At 53.8% G+C, this 18168-nt stretch overlaps 1 protein-coding gene across 1 annotated transcript; it reads left to right on the top strand.

Annotated features, from left to right (window-relative positions):
* Nucleotides 1–399: 399 nt before the first annotated feature.
* ALKBH5 (alkB homolog 5, RNA demethylase) lies at nucleotides 400–17529 on the top strand. Its single transcript, XM_084216896.1, has 5 exons — nucleotides 400–691; nucleotides 867–1686; nucleotides 7542–7622; nucleotides 11784–11939; nucleotides 13556–17529. The coding sequence occupies exons 2-5, from the start codon at nucleotides 965–967 to the stop codon at nucleotides 13737–13739; spliced, it is 1143 nt and encodes a 380-aa protein (XP_084073022.1). The 5' UTR covers nucleotides 400–691; nucleotides 867–964; the 3' UTR covers nucleotides 13740–17529.
* Nucleotides 17530–18168: the final 639 nt, after the last annotated feature.

The following is an 18168-nucleotide window of genomic DNA, read 5'->3' as shown; positions in this document are numbered from 1 at the left end:
CGTGTCTGATTCCCCATCGGTCCCCATGTGTTTCCTATTCCCGTGCCTCAGTTTCCCCCACCGGTCTCCGTGTCTGCTTCCCCCTCCCGGTGCCTCAGTTTCCCCGTGCCCCCGCTGCAGTCACTCCCGCCCGCCTGTCGCGCTCGTCGCGTCCGCCAGGGGGCGCCAACGCCGCGCGCCCGCCGCCACCTCCGCGCCCCTCCCTCCCCGCCGCTGCGCGCGCGCGCGCTCCAACCGCCCAATCAGCCGCCAGCCCGCGGAGCTCAGGGCCGCCCCCCGGCCAATCAGCGCCGCGCGGGGCGGGGCTGCCGCTGCCGGTTAACGGCGCCGGTGGGTGCGCGCGGGGGGCGGGCCGGGTCGCGCGCTCTGTCCGTACGTGCGCGAGAGGGGCGGGGCCGGGGGCGGTGGCGGCGCGTGCGCGGCGGGGCGGGGCGGCCCCGCGGCGATCCGGGATGTCGGGCCGGCTCCTGGTGACGTAGCGGGAAGGGCCGCGCCAGACCCCCGCCCGCCGCTGTCCCCCGGCACGGCACGGGACCCCCCACACCTCCTCCGGTTGTCCCCCGCCATGGGCAGAGCCGCGGCGGTGGGAACGGGCAGGGAGTACGGGGCCGCCGCTGGGAATGTGCCAGGCCCTGCCTCCGCGTGAGCACCGGCACCGGCAGCGTTGTCCGCGCCCGCCCCGGGCCAAGCCGTGAGTGTGGCGTCCGCCGGGGCGCCCCTGCCCCGGGAGGGAGGGAGAGGGCGGGAGCTCTGTGCGCCGGGAGCGGGGTCCCATCTCCCGAGGAAGGGGGGGCGGGAGAGGGTCTGGCGCGGTACCGGGATCCCGTCCTCACCTCCCCGTCCTGCGGGGCTCTCTCTCCCGGCAGGGCGGCGGGTGCCATGAGCAGCAGCTGCGCGTCCCCCGCCGCCGCCCGCCGCCGCCTGCAGCGCCGGGATCGATAGAGGCGGGGGCTGCGGACGCGCCATGGCCGGCAGCGGCTACACGGACCTGCGGGAGAAGCTCAAGTCAATGATGCCCTACCGGGACGGCCACAAAGGCGGCGGCGGCGGCGGCCTCCCGCGGGAGCCCCCCGAACCGCCGTACGACCGCAAGCGGCGGCACCAGGAGGACTCCGGCTCCGAGCCCAGCGACTACGAGGAGCAGAAGGAAGAGGAGGAAGCTCGGAAAGTGAAGAGCGGCATCCGCCAGCTTCGCCTCTTCAGCGCCGAGGAGTGCGCCAAGATCGAGGCGCGCATCGAGGACGTGGTGTCCCGGGCGGAGAAGGGGCTCTACAAGGAGCACACGGTGGATCGGGCGCCGCTGCGGAACAAGTATTTTTTCGGGGAAGGCTACACCTACGGGTCTCAGCTGCAGCGGCGAGGCCCCGGCCAGGAGCGCCTGTACCCGCGGGGGGAGGTGGACGCCATCCCCGAGTGGGTGCACGACCTGGTGATCAGGAAGCTGGTGGAGCACCGGGTGATCCCCGAGGGCTTTGTGAACAGTGCCGTCATCAACGACTACCAGCCGGGGGGCTGCATTGTCTCCCACGTGGACCCCATCCATATCTTTGAGAGGCCCATCGTCTCCGTGTCCTTCTTCAGCGACTCGGCGCTCTGCTTCGGGTGTAAATTCCAGTTCAAGCCCATCAGGGTGTCGGAGCCCGTTCTGTTCCTGCCCGTGAAGAGGGGGAGCGTCACGGTGCTCAGGTAACTCGCCCGCGTTGCCGAGGCCCCGGTTGTGTAACGCGGATCACGAGGCGCACGGATGCGCGCCCCGACGGCGCCTCGGGCTCCATCTCCCTCCTCTGTAGGTGCTCGGGGGCTCGCTGTGGTGGAAGGGGTGAAGTAGGGATTTTGGGGGGGTGGGTCCTGCCGTCGTGGTGGGCGAGGATTTGGGTGGGTGCCTTCTCCATGGAGCTTGAGGCGAATGCTGGGGGGAGCAGAGCTGAGCTGGGCATTGAGTTCCTGTAAATGGTTAAAGTAACACGTTGAGACACAAAATGGATCCTTTGCCCAAGAGTGGTCAGAGCGGAGCAGCTGTAGGGACAGGGCTCCTGCGTCTATTCTTAGCTCGGCCGGTGCTTCTCTGACCTGACCTTAATCGCGGAGAGGAGGTGTGAACGGCCTCGTCTTCCCAGTCTGTAAACTGGGAATGCTGAGCCCTCCCCTGCCTGGTGACGATAGGGAGACCAGAGTGCAGAGCCCCGCGTGATTGTCACTTGGAAGTGCAGCGGGTCACGGGCGCAGGAAGGGACTCTATGGGTGTTGAGGAAGAGCCCTGGAAGATGGAATGACCTGCCCAAGGTCACGCAGTTGGCCGGCAGTAAGGCTGGGATTGGCACCGGGAAATGCCTGCTTCCTAATCCCGGTGTGGGCTGGGAGGGGGCGCACGCAGGTGAGGGGACAGGAGGGGCTGGAGCACAGGGATCCTGCTGTCTCCAGCTCCTGGGGAGGGCAGCTGGAAGCCTGGCACCGGGGCTGCCAGTCCCTTGTGTCCCTGAAGGTCAGAGTGCTCCCTGCCAGGAGCAGGGATCGCCAGGACTGTGCCAGCAGTGCTACCAGCTGTATCCTCCTTTGGGGGGTGGTTTTTTTGGACTGGTGAAGGTCCAGGCCGGTTTTCCGGGCTCCCAGGCCGTAATCCAATCCCTTGCTTTGGCTTGTAAATTGATCGCTGCAGGGTTCGGGAAGGAATTTTTCCCCCCACAAACACACGGCCTCCTTGACTGGTGCATCAATAATAAATGCTGAGATCTCGCGTCGCTTTTATCTCGGAAAAGCTGCACAAACATTAACTAATCCTTGCTGTACCCCGGTGTTAGGTAACTTGTGTGGATTAGCCAGGGATGAGGGAGGCTGCAGAGGGAGTCGGGAATGGCGCTGAGGACATTTTCTCACTCTCTGGTGGTTTGACAGGGCTCAGGGGGCAGAGGTCGGGGTGATTTTGTGAAATGGGACCCAAGGGGACCCGTCCTGCTCTGTATCTTTTTACTGCAGAGCAAGCTCCATCCCCAGGGATGGACTGCTGGGTGTGAGGCAGTTGCTCTGCTCCCTGACTTCTCTGAGATACCAGGAGGGAAACTTTCTACCCTAATGTTCTTGCTGCTGATGCAAGTCCCTCTCCTGTCTTTCCTTGTCAGGCCTCGATAAATAGTTGTCCGTCCTTTTACAGCTAGAGGCCTTCTTTTTTTAAGGACAGTGAGAGTTTTATCCTGCTTGGAAGCATTCTGGCAGAGCTGCTAATGCAGGGTCAGCCTCAAGTCTTGCAGGCAAAGCCTCTTGAAAAACTCTGGAGGAGGATCTGCAGTGGAGGATGGTAGGAGGAAGGAGAGATGCTTTCCCTGCTCCAGGACCAGAGAATGATGTTTTCTTATTCCAGACCCTTGCCCTTCCTTCAAAACTGCTGGCAAGAGACTGCTGGCTCAGGGCTCATGGAATTGGAGTGAGGTGTCTCCCAGGGGTGTTTGGGTTGTTGGTCAGTGTCACTCAGGTGCTGTCATCACTTTGTTCATGTGGCTGAAGGAATCCTACAAACCAGATGAAAATATCTTGATATCTTTTCCCTCCGAATCCAAGGGCTGTTTTCTGACCCACCCACTGCAGCTTGATCACGGTCAGATGTTCTGCCTTCCAGCAAGTAATAGACTTTAAAACAGGGATTATTTCAAATTTGGTACAGCAGTTAGCAGGTACTTTACACTCACTCATGAGAGATTCTGCCAAAGTGACTGTTCTGTGTTGACAGGATCCTGTCTGGAATCAATTCCTTGCCTCACAGCAGTTCTCCTGCTCTCCATCTCACCCCAGCAGTCAAGAGGAGCAGGAGAGGTGCAGACCGTGCTCAGGGGCATGGCACCAAATCCAGCCCTTGGTCATGACTAAGTCAACTCCCCAAACTTGGCGTTTTCTCCTCTGGGTAAACAGCTGCTGGAGGCAGTTGCCCTGGAGATGGGGAACGGGCACAGATAGAGGTGGCATGCCTGTAATGTCTGGGATTCAAATCCTGCTGGGTCAGTGGCTGCCCCTGGCTGCAGCCTTTCCAGGGAAGCTGTGTGGAAGTCCTGGTGATCTAAAGTAACCTCTCAGATCCCTCTCTTTGACCCCACAGCACTCTCACACTGGCCCCAGATTGCCCCTGTCCCGTTCCTGCTGCTGATTTCACAGCTGCTGACCCAGTAGGGATTTTAGAGAGGTGCTTTCCCTGTTTCCCTCCCTTTATTTTGTTTGCCTGCCCTGAAGCAGAATGTGGTGTTTGCCAACACTGAACCTGCCTCAGAGTCCTTGGAGAGTGTTCAGACCTCAAATGACAGGTGAGGTGGAACAAGATTCACGTGGCTGGGCTGTGCCCCTCTGCCAGAAGGCAAAGGCTGAGCCACCCCATGACCTGCTAATGAGCCCTTCCCTCTTCCCCTTTCTCCTCTCCTTTCACATCTGCAGGGAAGATTTGCTCTTGTAGGTTTTGTGATCTAGAAGATGACCTCCAGTCCCCTCTTTTCCCACAGCCCTGGGAAGCAGGTGCTCCTGCAGGTTTGTCCCAGTGGCAGCCAGGCCAGGAGGAAGCATCAGCTCAGTGTGTGCTGCCAGATCCCAGTCCTGTGACCCATCAGCTCCCTGGGGAGGGGCTGCTGACCTCACCATGTTGGTGGGTTTTTCTTATTTTAACAACAATTTGGTGAGCATCAATCGGTAGAAGCAGTGGCAGGGAGATGGAGGAATTTGCCTTTTCATCTGGGGAACGTGTGCTTTGAGAATGCTTGGGCTGGGAAAAAGGGAGGGAACAGGGAGTGTGTGGAGCCTCCTGGGATGGGGGGCTCCAGGTGGATCCCTGCCCTGCAGCTGCTGTCACAGGAAGCAAATCTCAGCGCTGAAACTGCCAGGTATGTTGTCTGAGCTTTGGAAAGAGCGCAGCTGCAGCTGGAGGAACGAAAGGCACAGGTAGCATTTCCCAAGTTCCCAGAGCTTGTGCCATACAGGCTTCCCTCCCACAGCTGGAGAGTGCTCCAGGTCGTCTCCTGGCTGTTTGTAATGGCAGGGGAGTGCTGTGATGTGTGTCCCTCCTGTTGTCTCGAGGCGTGCCTGATGGAAGTATAATCAGAGCAGGTTGGAGTTGCTGGAGGATGAACCTCCTTCCTTCCCAGCTGGAGGGATCTCTCTGCAGCTGTCTGCTCCAAAATAGCCTGATCCCTCAGAACAGGCTGTTGGTGCAGAGGAAGTTCCACGTGTGCCAGTGGTGATGAGGCAGAGATTTGTTCAAGCTTTTCTTGTTAGAGTCTGTAGAACTTCAAGGCTTCCTTTCTGGTGATGTTTGCACAAAAATATCCACTTTTATCTCTGTGTGAATCAGTTCTGGCTCAGCAGTGGCTCTTCCGGATGGAAGAAGATTCAGGGAAGAGTTGGGGGTGTAAGGTTTGACAGGTTAGTTTGGAATTGGGGTCTGGTTTTGGAGTAGTGTGTGGAAAACATCAGCACTTCCCCCTGTTCTTCTGGAAAACCCTCTGGGATGGAGATGGCACACTCGAGTGCTCTGATGGGGAGGAATTTATGATTTTCCTTTCCAGGTTGTTTTGAGTTTATTGTCTGGGCAAGAAATGTGTGTGTAGACCCTTGGTGTCATTATGGGTGTTTTTCTTCAGGGTCTGCCCCTTCACCCATCCTCAGGGTGTGCAAGGCTGGGCAGTGGGTGAGAAGTTAATTCTGGCACGAGGCAGCATGAGTATGACACAACCCTTTTCTTTCATTTATCTGCCTGTGCAAAGGCACTCCATCACTACATATGAATACTCCAGAGCTTTCCACACCAGTTTGCCACTGGGGCACACTGGTGTGTCCCCATTAGACCAGACCAGAGTGGTGGGGCTCTTGTTTGATGCTGCCCGTGTGCATCTGGGACCACAGACTTCCTGGTGCCACTCTGGAATTGATCTGAAAAGGGTGTTCTTGCCTGGGGAAGGAGTGTCCAGGCTGATACCTTGTGAATCTGGAAGCAGACCTTTCCCTGGTGTTGAGGGTGCTGCTGAGGATGCTGAGTTGAATGTTAACGTGGGTGATATTCATGAATTCACTGGAGCTTGACGCAGAGATTCCAGGAACATCATAGAGCATCATCACGAGCCCTTGTCGGGTTCTGCAGTGCCTGGAGCATGGTGGGGATGGACACCACCCCTGCTTCAGCTGGGCAGGCCTTGGGCTTGTAGCTGTCCTCGCAGAGCAGTAAATCTGAGTGTGAGGAGGTGTTTCTGGGTGAGTGGGTGGGTTATCTAACCAGATCAAGGAAACCCGGTCCTGTCCCCAGAGAAGACTCGTGTGTGTGAGCTCTGTTCTCTGCTCAGGGTGTCCTGAATAACCTGCCAGCCCCTGACCCTGGCCTGTCAGCAGTGGCATGGAAAAGCCTTGTGGGGACACTGGGCCTGCTGATTTCTGCCTCAGGCTGGGTGTGCAGGCTTGAGCAGCCTTCGCCCAAGTGCCTTCCAAGGTGTTCCTGCCCTTGTTGGGTGTTTCAGGAAGCTCTGAAGGTGTTCAGCTTCTCTTTAGCCCATGCTGGACTGCAGAAGGCTCTCAGTGAGCTGATGCTCTCCAAACGGCAGGTAGAGGGCAGGCCCCGCCGCTGGGATTGCTGCTCACACCCTTGCAGGGACGGGATGTGCTCCCAGCACGGTTTGTGTGTCACAGCAGCTGTGGTGGCCACTCTCCATGGACCCACCGTGATTTTACCTGCTCTGCTGGATGCAGGAGCCCAGCTGGAAACAGAAGCAGCCATGAGGAAATGCTCCAGTGCGTTGTGGGAAGCTGGGGCTGTCCTTGGCCATGGCTTCTCTCCAGCCTGCTGAAAATGCGGAGTATCTGGAGTCATGTCACACAGTGAAGCACTCCTGCTAAGAGCCACTGCTTAAGCCTGGCTTTTCCTCAGCCCAGGGAGCTGTTTCACCCTGTTACAGGGAGGTTTTAGAGGAGTGCAGCTTGGTTTGCAGGTCTGAATTTGTAGGTTACCCCATGAGTGCTGGGTTAGGGCCAGTGATGTTCTTGTGGTGGCTGAGGATATGCCATATGATGGGGAGGATGATGAGCAGGAAAAGGGGGTGAGAGGCTCAGCTCTGCATGACTGCACCCCTCTGTGACTACAAAACCTCCTTGATGTGTTACATGTTTGGGTCTGGGTGTGCTGCACACCTGAGCTGTGAGAGATAGCTTTTCTCATAGGCATGTTTGAGATGATTTGGAGGAATGTGCTCATTTTCCCCCCTGTTGCTTTCTAATCATCTGAATCTACAGTTCTACATTTCTGCATGTTTTATTTCACAGTGCTGGAGCAGGTGGCAGTTTCCTCTGGGGTATGCTGAAAAACTGAGTCATGAAACCCCCCAAACCCCCCTGACTGTCCTCATTCTTTCCCATTGTTTGTTCCTTCCTGCCAGTCTAGCTCCCGTGTGCCTGGCGGGTGGTGTTTGGAGGAGGAATTCCTGGTGCAAGTTAGGAAGTACTGGCTAAACTGAGTTGTTGAGGCTGGAAACCACTTTCTGCTTCTGCCTGGCATCTCCCTGATGGTGGCTTTTTGTTTCTGTTGTCAGTGGGTATGCGGCCGACGAAATCACACACTGCATTCGACCACAGGACATCAAGGAGAGGAGAGCTGTCATCATCCTCCGAAAGTAAGTGTTGAAGCCCTCCAGACAGAGAGATAAACGTGGATGTGGTGTCATGATGCTTAAACACTTGAAAACTGCCTTGCTTGTTAATTTGCTGGCTTGATCTTGCACCTTGATTAGGTGTCACTCTGGTGCTCGCTCGTGTCGTGCCGTACCTGGCAGTGGAAGTGGCTGGAACCTGTTCCTGCAGGGTTCATCGCTTCTTGGCTCTGTGCAGCAGCACTTTGTTGTAATGGCTGGGGTGGCAAGCCCTGCTGGTTCCCAAACTGGCTTTTCTTTGGCTGCCCAGCTCCAAGAACCTAGGGTATCAAACTGTCTTGTTTTGGGCTGTGTGTTGAGGTGTCTGGTCATGTGATACCCACGTGTGTGAGTTACCTGGATGGTCTTTTGAAGCTGATGCTGGTGATGAAGAACGTCCTAAGAAGCAGAGAAGGCTTTCTTGGTATCATGGCTTTTGTTTCCTGGGGAGAGAGGAAGACACTGGCTTTGGAGGGAAACATGTAGAGAGTTCAATGCTCATTACAGAGCTTGTCCTTTGAGTCTGTGTTGGGAAGTCAAGCTCCATAAGCTGTTTTAGAAAGGGGCTTCCTGTCTAGAAAAGCACTCTTGATGGCATTTCATCAATCAGTGCTTGTTCCTAAAGCTCTTAAGAAAATGAGAGACAAAGTAAACTAAGCCCACCCCAAAGTCCCTCAGTAAAGCCTTCTTTTCTGCCTAGAAATCTCCTCTCTCATCAGTTCCTTCTAATAGGAGACCAAAACATGTGACTGCCACACATTGACCCCTGCTGACTGTGCCTTGGAAGGTGTTGGCAGTAATTCTGCTGTCAAGAAGCATCTTTGTAAATGAAAATACACACTTTGAGTCCTGTAAACCCAGCCAAAAACGTGGGCATTGGTGGCAGGGCTGTGGTTGTGGCCCAGGCTGGCATAAGGCTCGCAGGCAAGTGGTCTGGATCCAGACTGGATGAGCTTTTGGATAGCTTAGTTGGTTTCAAAACAAGTCTGGCAACATTATGAGGATATGGCACAAAGCCAGTGGAGTGGAGTTGGACATCTGGTTAGAGAAACCCATGGAATGAAAGCAGGAAAAACAGCAGCCCTGAGGCATTAGCCAAGCAAAATCAGCCCAGACCCAGGGAGGCAGGATGAGATGTGGCAGGAGATAGAGTGGGATGAAAGGCAGGCTGTAGCCAAAACCACCCCACAGCTGGGTATGGCCACATGAGGTTTGGGGTGAGAGGCTGTGATAAGAACTTACAGCTGTTGAGTTCATGGTGTTGGAGCAGCCAGGGAAAAGCAGTACAAGTGCTGACAAGGAGGCATCTCCAAGTCTTGTAGCTGCTTTGGTTGGACTTTGGGAAAGAGAAGCTGCCTGTCCTAGGTTGTGGAGCAGTTTTCTGGAAAAGACAGACTCAGATAAATAAGCTAAAGCTGCCCAAACTGGTGCAGATATCCAATGTACCTGTTTAAACTGGCTCTGCCTCTTGCTTTCTCCAGCCTTGGTGAACTGAGGGTGTTGGATTGTTTCAGTCAGGCCTGGCAGCCCTCAAAGTGCATCAGGGTAAGAAGGGACCTTAAACCTTGCACTAGACCAGGTTGCTCAGAGCCCCGTCCAGCCTGTGCTTCACTGCTCTCTGAGTAAAGGATTTCTTTCTAATATCCAATCTAAATTGTCCCTCTGTTAGTTTAACACTGGTCCCTCTTGTCTTATGACCACCTCCCAATGTAAAAAGTCGTTCTGTGTGTTTTTTATAAGCCCCCTTTAAGTCCTGGCAGGAGCAGTGAGGTCTCTCCAGCCTACCCAGCTGACCTGCTGCATTCCTGCTGAAGGGACAGAGCCTGTAGCTCTGCTGGCTTTGTTTGTCCATCCACCCTGATTTTTGGGGCCTGATTTGCTTCGTGTCAGAGCAGAAGTGTCTCTTCCCATCAGACAGTGAGGGGCTAACCTGACAGACAAACCAGATGAAACCACACCAGGATTTTTCTCTCCAGCAAAGCACAAACCCCCTGGTAATTATTTCTGCGTAACCTCCGCAGCTGTGGTGAATCCGTGGCGATGTTTGCCAAAGGCTGGGCTGTGATTGCTGCCAATTAGAGCTTATTAATTGCTGCTTATCCCCTGGCCAGGGCGGCCACCTCCCCATGTCCCCTGCGTGTCCCTGCGTGCGCAGTGTGCCCCTTGCCTGTGCCAGGGTCGCTGCACCAGCGCCATTCCCGCTCCCCGGATCTGCGGCTGTGCCTGGAACAGGCTGTTGTGCAACCAGGAAAGCAGCTCCTTCCCCTGCTGGCCTGTGAGCACCAGAGGCCTCATAAAACTCCTCGTGCTCCTCTTGGTGGTGAGGATCAGCCCTGAGCTTTCCGGATCAGATCAGTTGGTTCATCCCGGTTGGAGCTGGGATGTTCGGCTCTGGGTCCCAGGCGTTTGAGTCTGGCTCTGCTCTTGCCTCTGCTTCTTGCTGGCAGCAGCAGGAGGACAGAGCTGTGGGAGCTGCAGGAGCAGTGGGGTTCTGCAGGATTCTCCAGAGCTGTGTGGTTACCAAGCAGGTCATAAACACTTCAGTGCTCAGTGTTTCCTGTGTTGGATCGCAGGGCTGCCGGGAGCCAGCAGGGTTTGGAAGTGCTTTGAGCCAGAGGAGGGGAGGAATGGTGCTCTTAATTTATGAGATGCTGGGAGAGGTAACGTGGGAGGTGGGTATAGAAATGAGACCTACTCAACCAGGTCTTGAAAGCAATTTTAGAGGCTTTTGCTGCCATTCTGCTTTCATTCTCATAAGCAGAGTTTCTCTATTTGTAGGTACATTGTTCTCCATTTTAGTGTCACCTCACCTTGCACCTGGCCAGAGGGAGCATGGCTGGTGTTCCCTTGCCCTCGCAGTGTATTGGGGGTTGGCTTGTTTGAGTTGCAGCCCTGCAGTTGCTGTTGTATTTGAGAGGTATTTAAACCACCTCCCTTGTCACGGGCAGGATCTGCAAGGCCTTTGGTGTTCAGGCTGGACTGGGTCCAGCCCTGGAGCTGAGAACAGCTCAGGATGACAGCGTGGACTAGCACAGGCTCCAACCTGGCAGCTGCCTATGGAAGTGTTCCTTGTTTCTGGCATGCTGGGCAAACTCAGGCTGCCATGCCCAGCTTTGCCTGTGCCAGACTGGCATCACCCTGATTAGCTGAAGAGGCTCTCCCTGATGGCAGAGAAGCTTGGCAACTGGATGTGCTTTCTAATGGAAGTTTAGATTGGGATTCTCCTGTGGAAACCTCCCTCAGGAGCTGAAGTTCAGCACTGGAGAGCAAGTAGTGGTTCTCCCCCTTCATTTTTGCTGCCTCCTCCACCTGTGCATGGCTACAGTCCTGTGACAGTTCTCTTTTGGGATGAGCTGTGCTTGCTCCCCAGCATAGCCTGAGTGTGTGCAGAGCTGCTGGAAGGGATGTGGTGCAGCTTCTGTTTGCTACACCTTCTCCTGACTTGTACTTCAACTCTTTGCACCTTGTAGTCAAGCTGAGGAGCACCTGACCCCGGGAGATCCGTGGGCAGGAGGGAGTTTCCAGGTGGAAGCAGTTATTACCATTGCAGGTGATGATGCTTTTGCAGGGCATCTCCCACCCAGGTGGCTTAACTGGAGCTGTGAGTTATTGCCAAGTGATTTCATGGGATTTCACAGCTGCTCCAGCAGATCTGCTCCTTATCCCAGAGCTGGGGTTGCAGTGAGCTCAGCACCTTTTGCATTCACCTCATGACTGTGTGTCCCTAAGCCAAGGCAGGATAAAGGGCAATGGCTTCAAACTGACAGTGTTTAAATTAGGTATAAGGAAAAAATCCTTTCCTGTGAAGGTGCTGAGGCCCTGGCACAGGTTGCCCAGAGAAGTTGTGGCTCCTCCATCCTTGAAAGTGTCCAAGGCCAAGGTGGACAGGGCTTGGAGCAGTCTGGTCTAGTGGAAGGTGTTCCTGCCTGTGGCAGGGAGTTGGAAATGAGGTTATGTTCAAGGTCCCTTCTAACTTAAACCATTTTGTGTTTCTGTGAAGCTTCTAGTACCACAAAGCTGCAGCTTGTTGTGCTGTGGAGTGTGGTATTCTTGCCCCTCCTCCTGAGCCGTGTGGTTGGGGTGGAGAGCTCTGCTGTGATTCTGTAGAAACTCCTTGCAAATTCTCTTCTCTTTCAATATTTGCAGAACAAGATTAGATGCACCTCGATTGGAAACAAAATCCCTGAGTAGCTCTGTGTTGCCACCAGGTTATAACTCTGACCGCCTGTCGGGAAGCAACCGGGACCAGATCCTCAAACCAAAGCGGTCCCATCGCAAAGCAGATCCTGATGCTGCCCACAGGTAGGACCATCTCTCCTAAGAGCCATGTTTGGGATGTTGTCTCTGGATCAGTGCATAGCTGAGGTCCCTGGCCTCAGAACATATTTAAAACCATTCTGATTTGCCACCTGCCAGGTGCTTTCTGCAATGCCCAGATCTGTTTTATCAGAATGAGCTCTTTATACGTTCCTCCCAGACTTGTGGAGGCTGAGCTCTGGCTGTAAGCAGCTTACATTGTTTATCCTGTGAGTGGCATAATGAAGAAGCAATAGATTTGGCTGGCTTTTGATAATGCAGTCGTTCAGAACAATAGTTTCCCTGCAGCTAATCATTTTTGACCTCTATTGCCAAGCAACCTGTGCAGCTGCGTTAAACTATATTATGAAAGCAGTCCTGGGAGGGAGCGTGAGGGTTTGCTATCTGGGAAAGGTTAAGGACTTCTTGGGAAGCTTCTCAGGCCTGTTTTGATTCCAGAGCTCTGTGTGTGTATTTTTGTGTGAGAAACCAGACCGTGTGGATGTTTAAGCCTGACCTTCAGGGAAGCTCCTTGCTGAGGTTTCAGACAAGCTTGAGCTCTGCAGCAAGGCTTCCCTTAAACACCTTGGTGTGAGCACGCTGATGGCTGTGAGTGATAGCCAGTCTGCCAGCTGTCCTGCATATTCCTGTTCCAAAGCTTGCTCAGGATCCAGATGGCACTCTCTGCACAATGGGTACAACCCAAAAGTTGACTTGGTCGCAGGGCTTGGCTGCCACGCAGTCCCAGCCCTGTTTGAACCTGTCCTGGAGGGAGGAGGGTGGGGATGGTTTGTTTGTGAGCAGTGTTCATTCACCTGGATGCAGGCTGGAAGATGGATGAAGGTCTGAGGCTGGGCTGCAGATGCAGCTTCCCTGGAGCTCGCAGAGGGCCGGTGTCCGATTAGAGGAGCGATCATGCGGGACAAATGTGCACATCCCTCAGAGCTGTTTATCAGCCCGATGTGACCTTATCAGGCTGTGGGGGATGGCTTGCATAGGCTCCTGCAGCAGATGGGTGTGAAAAACATGTTTTTCTCTTTCTCTGGCCTCAGAGGCTCCAGTATAACAGGTAATTCTCATGGATGTCATAGTGGGATCTCTCAGGAACCACTCAGATAAAGTAAGTGGTGTGTGCAGCCACCTACCCACTCCTGGTAGAAAGTGATCAGAGGCAGCTCTGCAGAAATAACAATTACACTGTGTTAATATTTGAGAGGACAAAGGGTTTTGGAGCTGTGGTGTGATCCTGCACCATAAGGAGCTCAGTTCTGTGCTCTAAATTCTGCTGCAGTAGAGGCAGACCCCTCTACCTAAGGGATATTTCTTGGGCCCACAAGCTGCAAGTTAAAGAAAAAGAGATTGACTGGAAATGTTCTGGTGGAGGTAAAGGCTAAAGCTTGCCTTGGGAAGGGAAGGAACTGGCCCATCATAGCAAAGTTCCCAGCTTCTCTAGGGAGGTGCAGCTTGGCGATCTATTCCTGCTCTGCCCAGTGCCCAGTGCTGGGAAAGCAGTGGGAAAACAGGCAGAGCTGTCACGGCAGGTAACCTGCAGACAGCATCCAGGAGGAACACCTGGATCCCATTGTGCTGCGCTCTCACTCCTGTTTCCTCCCTCTCCACAGGCCACGGATTCTAGAAATGGATAAGGAGGAGAACAGGCGTTCAGTCCTCTTACCAAAACATAGGAGACGGAGCAACTTCAGCTCTGAGAACTATTGGCGAAGGTCGTACGAGTACACGGAGGACTGTGACGATGAGGAGGAGGACGGCAGCCCCGCCAGGAAAGTTAAAATGAGGCGACACTGAGGATTGCACTTGCCAGGCTCGTGGAGCTGATGAGATTGGCCTCCAGTCTGTGAAAACTTTTTCCTCCCTCTGGCTATCTTCCATCTAGCTTCAGTTTTGGTTTTTCCTTTCAGGCTGAAGAGTAAACAGGAAGGATTTGGTTTTATGAATGGAGGAATGCTGAGACATACGTGAGGATGGAACATGTCCAGTGCACATGGTGTCCTGAGTCATGGGTCAAGCGGGCATCTCTCCCTTAGGAAGCAGATAAAGTTATGCCAGGTTGTCTGTTGGGATTTCTTTTGAAAACACCAAAAAGTTTAACTGTTTCATTGCGCAAGATTCAAGAATTGTATTTTTGTTTTGGTTTTTGGTTGGGATTTTTTTTTTCCTTTTTTTTTTTTTTCTTTTGCTTTAACACTTTTCCTTTCCAAACGTTCTAAATATGATGTTTGACCCCAGGAGCTGAAATTCCATGGTGGGCTTGTATTCCTTGTTTCACCAAAGGGCTCCTTGGTCTTTTTTTACCTGGTGGTTTTTGGGTCTGTTTTAAGGGTGCCCTGCAGTAACTGGAAGTTTGAAGCTTTGCAGACCCCTCTTGCTGCGATCAATTTCAAAGGGTTTAGGACATTTTTGTTGCACTTTAGTGTTTTAAATGCTGTAGGTTTCCTTTCCAGACCCTTTTCCCAAGCCAGCACAGGCTCGCAGCCCTGTGTCCCTGCGCTGCCCTCTCCAAGAAGAATGTACTAGAGCTCTGGTTTCTCAGTGCTGGTCTGACTGGGGCTGTGCTTGAGGAGGAGGGAAAGGTGGCCCAGCATTGTCCTGAGATCCATATTGGAATCTCAGGGCTGCCAAGTGAGGGATCACACTGAGCATGTGCTGCTTCCCAGAGCTGGGGATAGCAAAGAGGAGTAGGAGACGCTGTGCTTGTGAGGGTTTGTGCCTTGGGACCCGCCAGAAGAGCCCTTCTCCACTGCCCCTTCCAGGTGGAGAGAGCTGAGTTGGTGCAGCATTCCCAGCACAGTGTCCCATCCTGAAGGACTGGCTGCACTCTGATGGAGCAGCCACAGGAGCTGCTGTGGCCTTGGGGGAGCTGAGCAGCTCTGTCTCCTCCGAGGCTGGCTCTGGGAGCAGGGACACTGCAGGGCTCGAGGTTGGCCCCGGTTCAGTGCATCCAGCACTGAAGTTGCCTGCTTTCTCCTGGCTTATTCCTGCCTGTGTTCCTGGGGTAGGGAGTTTTCTGGTTGCTACAGGAAATGCTGAGAAGAATCAGGCATTCAGCCCTGTGGAGTTGTGATAGAGCATCTGCCATCATCATCCTCTTCTCCCACCTGGTTTGTGTTAGCCCAGACCAAAGCCTTGGTGTTTGCAAAGTTTGGGGCCCAATGCCATATTTAGAGCTGTACTTTTAAGGAAAACTTCCTCCAGTTGATTCTTTGAGCCCAAGTGTTGGCAGTTGTAAGGAGTAGTCTTATTTTTAAATTTTTACTGCTTTGCCCTCCCTCCAATTGTAGTTTTTCTTAGTGTCGTGTCCCCCACACACTTCATGGTCTGCACGCTTGGCAATAAAAAGATGTAATATATTTTGAAACTTGTTTGCTGTCGTCTTGAGGGGCTCCTGGTCTAAAACAACCACCCAGGCGTTGTTCCCTGCAGTGCTGACCGAGGGCATTTGCTGACATCTGGGTCCCACTGTCCTTTTCCTTCCCTGCTGATTTTCACCTGGTGTTGGGGTTCTGCTCAGGCTGGATCTTGTCACATGAGCTCAGAGGATGTTGCCATCAGCTTCAGCACAGTGCTGGCTGGGGGGGTGTTGGTGAGGTCCCCAGTGCCTGTCTCTGATTATCCAGTGGTTTTCCTGGTGAGAGCCCCCACTGGCTCTGTGCTGAAGCACAGCCTCTAAAGGAACGTATTTTGTCAGTCCAGAGATCCAAAAGTTTGTGCTTCTGCTGCTTGTGACACCTTGAAAATGCCATTTTCAGACCTCACGTAGCATTTGAAACGATGTTCCTCACCCTCCCAGCTTTCTGCTGCAAATCCAGGCCAGCTCTTGGCTACAAACCCCCTGTTTTGGGCAGCTTGGCATCCCCCTGACAGCAAAACTGCACGCAGGGAGCAGAGATCCCTTCTCCTCCTGATGGCTTTGTCTTTCTGGATCCATCCTGGCCATGCCCTGTTCCTGTCACAGTGCCAGGCTCTGCTGTGGGTGCAGATGGTGAAAGAGGTCACTGCCAGAGGTCTCAGCTCTCCCCTCTCCCTTCCTGGCTCCCAATTTTTTCCTTATCTCTCCAGTATGGATACTCTACCCTGGTGTCAACTCAGAATGAAGCTGGAGCAGCTGGCCTTTCCACAGCTGCTTCCCAGAGCAGGACTTGCATGGGATGAGGTGCTGGCTCTGGACATGCTGAGCTCTTGCACCTCTAGCCTGGTCCCAGCCACCACCTCATCCTGGTCCTTGTGCAGGCTGTACATGTGCAAGATTCCTTTCCCAGCTTGTTTTGGTATTCTGCATGTCCTGCTCAGGAGCTTTCCCTGTTCCCATCCGTGCAGCTGTGGCTGGGGGGACAGGAGGAGCTCCTCCCCAGCCACCATCTGCTCTTGGTTTTTAACCTGACTGGTTGGGGCTTGACACCGTGGAAAGAGAGGGAGCAGGATCCCTCTGGAGAGGAGTCCCCAGCGTGCAGGCAGGGCCATCTTCCCACTTGTACAGACATTTTCTATAGACACGGATGTATATGTGTAGATAACATGGTTTTTTAACTATTTTGCACTGAACAACATCAGAGTGAAACCTGGATTCGAAACTAGAAGACATTTTTCACTTGGATCCAGAGGTCTGGATCCTTCCTGTAACCTGTCTGCTTGGAACTGCGGCTCAGAATTCCTGGTTTTCACTGTTGGGCTGCACACAGGCATCAGGCCAGGCTGGTCCCACGGGGCTGGGGGTGAGCTCGAGTTTGGAGGCAAATCTTCTCCCCAGGCTCCTGCACAGCCCTGACCCCGTTGGTTTGTGTGTGTCTGAGTTGGTTTGTGTGTGGTCCAACCTCTCCATCCACCCAGAGCGTGCCCGTGCTCAGCCCCAAACCGGGAGCTCCATCCAGTGACAGTCCGTGTGCCCAGAGCCCGAGCCCAGACCAGCAGAACTGTCTTTCCTAAGGAAGGGGGGGTTCATCCCTGCTTTTCCACAAAGAACAGGAGCAATTGGGGTTCGTTACCGTTACTGTATCTCAAGAAGGGTCAGTGGTGGAATTATCCAAGCCCGTGGATCAAAACAGCTGCCAGGCTTTGAGGAGGACTCAAGGGGGGCAGGGTCTAGACCCCCACCAGCAGCAAAGAGTCTTTTACCTGCCAAAAGTGTTCCCTTTTCTCTGTTGGGAGGAGAAACATTCGACTGAGAAATGTCTCTGCTCCTTTCCCTGCCCACACTTAGAAGTTCTGGCTGACTTTAATTTTTGTTTTTTAAAAGATTCTAATTTTTTTTTTTGTAACCAATAAAAATAAAAATTTAAAAAAAATAATAAAAAAGAAAGTGGCAATATTTTTTTCTGTAAGCTTTTCCTAGGAAAAAGCGTGGTTTGTAACAAAGTTGTACAGTTCTGAAGTTTGAGATACGAGAAGTACTGTGTGAAACGCTGTAAATGGAGCAGAGATTATTTTATGTACAGTCTGACGTGGGGGAATCTTTTAATTCCAGTTGATTCTTAGGAAGAATTTGGTTCTTCACTGTCAGGGTTTGGAAATTCATGGTTTCATTATTATTTTTTTTTCTTGTATAGACTGCTGCATTAATTGAATAAAAGCAGAAAGCATCTCTTGGCCTGGCTGTGTGGTACTGGGGGCCGGGACGTGCCTCAATTCCCCCTGGCAGGAATGAGGTGGTTGGGAGCAGGGAACTGGTTCTAAATAAAGGGAGTCACTGGCTCCCCGGGGCCAGGGCGGCCAAACGCGGTGGCTGTGCTCCCTGAGCTGTCCTAGAAAGCAGGGACAGGGGGCTCTGCCTTCCTCCCCTTCCTGCCAGCCCCCCGGGCTTCAGCCTAGCGCTGAGCTCCTCTTCCTCCCGGTGCCTCCCTCCTGCAGGAGGGAGATGGTGGGGTGGGTGGGATGTGCCAGGGGAGATGGATGGGCTCTGTTGGTCTGTGGCATTGCTTCTTTCTGCTCTCTTCTCCCTTCTCTCTCCTATCCTCATCCTCCTCTCCATCTCTCCACTCCCTTCTTCTCTCTCTTCCTCTTCTCCCTGCTCCTTTCCTCTCTTCTTCACACCTCTTACCTCTTATCCCCTTCCTCTGCCTCTCCTCCTTCTCTTCTCCCCTTTTCGCTACCCCCTCCTTTCTCCCCTCTGTTCTCCTTCTTCCTCCTCCGAGTTTTTCCTCCTTTTCTCTCTCCTCAGAGCGGACCCAGCCTGCCCACCCTCATTCCGCGGGGCTGTGCCGGCGCTTCAGGCCCCTCCATC

Source organism: Fringilla coelebs, assembly GCF_963513975.1.
Source record: "Fringilla coelebs genome assembly, chromosome: 16".
Lineage (NCBI taxonomy): Eukaryota > Metazoa > Chordata > Aves > Passeriformes > Fringillidae > Fringilla > Fringilla coelebs.
Note: the sequence above shows the minus strand (reverse complement) of the source record. Positions and strands in the feature narration are given on the sequence as shown.